The sequence below is a fragment of the Lutra lutra genome, chromosome 11 (genome assembly GCF_902655055.1).
Source record: "Lutra lutra chromosome 11, mLutLut1.2, whole genome shotgun sequence".
Lineage (NCBI taxonomy): Eukaryota > Metazoa > Chordata > Mammalia > Carnivora > Mustelidae > Lutra > Lutra lutra.
The window spans coordinates 94599419-94605418 of NC_062288.1; the positions used below are offsets into that span (position 1 = coordinate 94599419).

Consider the following 6000-nt stretch of genomic DNA (forward strand, 5'->3'; position numbering starts at 1 on the left):
ACCAAGGCCGATTTGAGCACTGGTGTTTCGCTACCCGATCCAAGCACATATTAGCTGCATTGGTAGCCCAGGATCTGAAAGGGGGGTTTCCCCAGTCCTGGCCTCTCCTGTTACCTTAAAGGCCCCTGACGGAGTGATGAAGGCTGCTGGGAGCCTCGGGTTGCTCTTCATTTCTTTTATAATCAAGAACAGAATATAATGGTAATTAGTATAGTAATTTATCTCCTCTAAGATATCTAGGAAAGTCCAGTGTTTACAATCTGAAGTAAAAGCCAGCATAATTTTTAATTTTTAAACAGATGACCTGCATTACCAAAATAATAATCTCATGCTATAAGAAAAAAACAACAACCAAAAACAAAAACCCCTAAACAATACAGAAAGATCTAAAGAAAAAGTTGGCATCTCTGATCCCCTGCCGTCCTCGACCCCAGTCCCATCCCTTAGAAGAAATCATGGTGGAAGTTCAAGCATTCTTCCAGAAATTGTATACTTGTGTGCAAACATCTATAGTCTAGCTCTTAAAAACACAACATAAAAAGGATTGTGCCGTGGCATTTGGTAACCAATCTGACCAGCAGTTTTGCCCTCAAGTAGAAGTTATCCATAGTGACGCAGACAAGGAACGGAGATCAGAGGTTCAAACTCAAGTTTCCTTTAGGTAAAGCGAGGGGGCGGGTGAGGGTCATTTAAAGAGGCTTGCCCATGGACGGAAGATGAGGGAAAGTGTGGCCAGCGTCATAACCTTACAACCCCCGCCCCCTGCAGGGAGAAGCCCTTCGGAGGTACCCCTGCTCCCCTAATCAGGCCTAAGAAAAGCTCTTCAGGCTTGATGGATGAATGCATTTTCACTGAGGGCCAAAGGAGTCTAAGAGCTTGGAGGCTGCAGGGCCATGGGCAGTGGAAGGTTGTGGGGGGGGTGGTAGAAACCATTGCAAGAGAGCTGGGCTTCCTTTCCCCCACCCCCTTTCCACACTTCAGGCTCAAACCCCATTTGCCCCAGTACACCGCTGGCAAGCTCTCCTCGTTGCTGCTGTGCCTCAAGGCAGGGGTGACTGACTTGTCCCCACAGGTTCACGCGGGAGGCGGCGCGGGATTGCGAGGTGCAGGGGCAGCACATCCCAGCGGGCGCCGTGGTGGAGGTGGCCGTGGGCGCCCTGCATCATGACCCCGAGTACTGGCCACACCCCGAGACCTTCAACCCGGAAAGGTGAGCTCAGTCCCTTCAAATGGACGACTCGAGGGTAAAGCACTTAGAGGTGGCCAAGGGGAGACAAGGATTTAGTAAAGCTGTCCCCAGACAGTTGAAAGTCATGGCCATTAAACACATGAGAAACATAATTTCTAAAGGAAATTAACTGTACCATTTTTAAAAGCCCTGAACAGAATACAGAGATTTCACATCTCAGCAGCCCTGCATGCAAGTAACAGGGCAATTTCTAACGGGGGGGGGGGGGGGGGGGGGGGGTCCTCTGTCCCAGCCAAGAAACAGGACACGTGACCAGATTTCAGTTGTGCACTAGAACGTAACAAAACATCATTTCCTTTTTTAAAAACTGGAGCTTGTTCCAAAACAAGAGCCATCAACAAATTTCTCCCCGATTTCATGAGACCCAGCTGTGCTCTCGCAAGGTAGCCCTAGATCCCCGCTCCTGTCCCCTGTATGGATCTGGTCCCTTGTCTACATTTCATTTCTAGGCTCCCGGACTGAAAATGACTGAGCAGGTATCCACACCCTTCTCAGAATCGATGGATATCCCTTCCTTGGCCTGATCTGACAATGGGGAGGGCCGGGCAGACAGACACTGTTTCCACCTTCTGGAATTTCAAATTCCTGTGAAAAAGAGGCCCCAACCCTCCCACCCCACCCCAGGGTCGAGGTGGGGTGGGGGGAGTGGTGGGCAGCAGGACCTAGATCAATTCATACCCTGCGGAACACAGGGGACCCCAGGCACCAGAGCTGCAGCCGAAGTGAGCGGGCTGTTATGAGACGGTGGTGGACACCCAGCTCTACTGTCCTGGAGCACAGGTGACAGATGCTATGTGATAGCAGGGAGGACAATTCCTGTAGTGGTTCAAAGACAAAAAGCCCCCAGTGGTTCCAATTTCAACGTTTGAGGCAAGTGTGGGCAGAGGAGATGGTGGCCCAGTGCGGCCTCCAAGGCTAAACCGGCAGGAGGTGGCCTGGAGGGCTGGTGCCCAGGGATTCTGCTTAGGGGGCTGGTGGCCGCTGGGGTCCTGCTGGGGCTTCTGGGGAATTTGGAGCCACAGGCTCAGGTGAGGGCTGTGGATTCCTGAGACTTTGATCCCAGTGGATCCCAGTGAGCCTTCAGATCCATTAACACAATCAGTTCTTAAGGGGAGAGGGAGAGGACCAAGAGGGCCTTCCAGGTGATCCTCATCTGCAGGGCCTCCAGGGCTTTGAGGACGGAGGAGAGGGCAAGACGGAAGCTCAGGGAGCAGCAGCCACCAGCTCCAGGGTCCGAGGGAGGCGGCCACGGGAAAACGGGATTCTGTGGACCACGGTGGGGCTCAGGCCCACGTGCAAGGAGCGTGGGCTCAGATGAAGGGGTCCCTCGGCCACTGCGAGGGGCTGACGAAGCCCGGGGAAGGGAAGCGGGTGTCCCGGGGCCTACCCTGACCGTCCGGCCCCCGCAGGTTCACGGCCGAGGCGCGGCGACGACAGCGTCCCTTCACATACCTGCCTTTCGGGGCGGGCCCGCGGAGCTGCCTCGGGGTGCGGCTGGGGCTGCTGGAGGTCAAGCTGACGCTGCTGCACGTCCTGCGCCAGTTCCGGTTCGAGGCCTGCGCGGAGACGCAGGTGAGCCCGCCGCTGAGCGCGGGGGGAGGGGCTCTTGATCAGCGATAGGGGGGCTAATAATCACGCCCTCTCCCTGCTCTCGTTGTGCGAGGATTAAATGGGTCCGCACTCCTTCTCTGTTACCGAGGCCGCGCCTCCGAGCCTGTAGCTCTTCCCTGTTCAGCGAAGAGAACCCAGCGATCCCCCCGAGTAGGTTGTATTATTCCCATTCTTCAGATGAGAAGCTAAAATAAAGCTCAGGTTAAGTCACATGCCTAAGGCCACGCACTTGGACTGCAGGCTCTGTGAGGGCAGGAACCAAGTCTGCCTTATTCACAGTGGCAGTCTCCAGCACCGGGCACCGCGCCGGTGCACACACGTAGACTGAATGAATGTTGATGAGCAAATGAGTGATTAGCCAGGGAATGAAGAAACTGGCTCCAACCAGATCTGGCTCGCCCCTACCTGCTCCCCCATAAGCCACCCTCCTTCCTCTACCTCTAGCCGCCTTGCTGCCGTGTGGGCTGTTCCCTACACAGCCTGAAACTTATGTCCCTCCATGCCTATTCAGAATCCCTCTGTACAGACAGGAGCCCGTTTGGGGACAGATTCTAAGTACACAGTGATGGAGGGACAACTGCTGGAGTCAGAGCGTGGCATTGCCTCTGACAAACAGTCTGGCATCCAGGCTGGAGAGAGGGAGGGGCAAACTGGGAACACAGAGCCAAACCAACAGAAAGAAAAGCAGGCCCCCCAAATGCCTGAGGTGTTTGTGTGTGCAAGACTTCCTTTTGGGGTTTGTCTCATTAACCCTTGATCTTGACAGTACAGCAGTCATTGTCCCCAAACACTGCTTGCGCTTGGCATTTCCCACCTCAAGAGCCAGCCGTGAGTCCCCGAGCCTGCTGGATCTATGGAGAGCTCTTCTGAGTCCACTTTGTGTTCCCTGCCCCAACTTCCCACTGTGAGAGGGCTCTCCCCACTCCTCCCTAGCTAGAATGCCACCACCCGCCCCCAGCCTAATCCCATCTTCCAAATCCTTTGGTGTTCCCTCAAATCTGGAAGTGGTCCCTGAAAAGTCCTGCTCTTAAGGCTTCTCCCATTCCTAGGCCCACCTCAGGTGTCCATTCCTCCAGGAAGCCCTCCCTGACTTTGCTAGCCCCAACTGATCTCCTTTTTGGAAGTCCAATGGAGTTTCCAGTTTGTCTAGAGCGGTGTTAATACAGTAGCTGCCAGCCACACTAACCTTTAATAATCAAATTTAAAATTCAGCCCCTCATTTGCTCAGTTGCCACACATGCTACTGGCTACCAGACAGGATAGCACGGGTTTAGTTCATCTTGTTTCCTGGTCATGTAACTTGTCTCCCCTCTGAACCTTAACCCCCAAAGACATCTGAAAAGCCCACCAAGGCCCCTACACTGAGGCCTGGTGATTCTTCGTTCCCTGAACGCGTTCATTCACGTTAGCCACCGAACCATCATTTTACACAGGGCTCCAGGAGACATCCTGCTTCTTGAGCAATTCTTTGGCTTTTCTTCCAAGTCCCAGTCCACCATCAATCTGCCTTGTAAGTTGGACATGAAAGCTCTCTTGATGGCAGCAAGGTAGACCACACAGCACACATGAGAAGGGGGTGAGGCTAGACCACAGCACACATGAGAAGGGGACACTACGAAGCCACTCTCCCAAAACCCCTTGTAAAGAGAGAGGGCTGCTCAGTTACCGCTGGGGCACCGGGGAGTGAGAGGAGGGGAGGTGAGAGTTTGAGGCTTTGGTCCTCACTTTCCAGTCATGTGACCTTGGATGAGCCACCTGGTGTCTTTGAACCTCCATTTCTTCATTTGCAGAGTGAGCCGCTACCACGGCCTATGCAGGCTTCTTGGGAGGATAAATGCGGGACCGAGTACCTTACTCCCCTGCAGTATTTCATCAACATGGGAAAGCGGGTCAGGCGCCAGTGTGCTGCTGGGGCGCCAGCGTCCATTGTCCCCAAGACGCAGTTTTGCCGCCTTCTCAAGGCCGTGCTAGGAGGCTTGCTTTGCGAGCTCAGCCCTGCTGTCCCTCATTGCCACAATCATTCTCCAGGCTTCCTTGCAGATGCTTCCTTGCAGATGTGGTTAGCTGTAACCAGTCTCTTCATCTCTTTCAGGTACCACTGCAGCTAGAATCCAGATCTGCCCTAGGGCCAAAGAATGGCGTCTACATCAAGGTTGTCTCCCGCTGACAGTTAGTGTTGTGATGACACTCCCAGATTCAAAGTAGACCTTCCTGTGGAAATTCAGATTCTGGGGAAAACATCACTGAAGCAATTGAAAGGGTGCCTGATGTGCAAGTAGAAAAGAGGTATTTAGAGAACATTTCCTAAATGCTTAATAAATGTTTATTGCACTTAGTTTTGACTTTGCTGATGATGTATGAACCACTGACCCACCTCTCTCCATCTGGGATTGCTGACAACGAAGCAAAAATATAATTTTGTCAGAATGACTGAGAACTCAGGGTTTTGAAGGAAGTCCTGGCCTCAGGATGGGAGGGATCTGTACGACAGAGGACTTGGGGACACTGGGTGAGCTGCCTTTACAGCACCAGCTCCTGGGCCTCCAGCTTCTGGTGCACTTGGGGCATTTCACTTAAAAAAATGAGATTTATCAGAAGCCCAGCTTTAACAGTGGCTCAAAAGCTTTCTTGTGCTTTGATTTTCCTAGGTAGGATAATACTAACTTTATAAGATTTTAATGCACAGAAGAGTGAGAGAGACGGAAACATAGGCATTGGACCTTCTCTTCCTTTTGATCCAAGAGTCAAACATAGAAGTGAATTTATTAAACTATCGTGTTGCTAAGAAGTTGAAATTCAACAAGGAGCTCTCAAGTTGAATCCCACATCTGCCATCAGCTACATGTGGTCGTGGCTGCTGGTCTTCCTACATCCCTGTGCCTCCACGTACTCATCTGTATAACAGGGCCGCTGACCTAGATCAAAGCCCCCTCCCCTGTGCACCATCTGAGCAGCGAGAAGGGGCTGAGTGTCCTGTAGGTAGCATTCTGAGCAGGAGTCCGTGAGCGTGGCTCTCCAGACGCTGGCCCACGTGTAGGCTGTTTCAGAACTGGCATAAGAGGTTTCCAGGTATCCCTGGCTGTGGATCCTGCCTCTGTCATTGGGTCCTCTCCTACTCCAGCCCAGGAGACCCCATGCTT

At 52.8% G+C, this 6000-nt stretch overlaps 1 protein-coding gene across 3 annotated transcripts in view; it reads left to right on the forward strand.

Moving 5' to 3' along the window:
* Positions 1-5195, forward strand: part of TBXAS1 (thromboxane A synthase 1) — a 165228-nt gene extending 160033 nt beyond the window's left edge. For all 3 annotated transcript variants that reach the window (XM_047695482.1, XM_047695484.1, XM_047695483.1), the window contains 3 exons: positions 1073-1210; positions 2659-2821; positions 4953-5195. In XM_047695482.1, coding sequence (XP_047551438.1) covers positions 1073-1210; positions 2659-2821; positions 4953-5027 — 376 coding nt within the window. In that variant the 3' untranslated portion in view covers positions 5028-5195. The remainder of the gene's footprint in view (positions 1-1072; positions 1211-2658; positions 2822-4952) is intronic.
* The last annotated feature ends 805 nt before the right edge of the window (positions 5196-6000 follow it).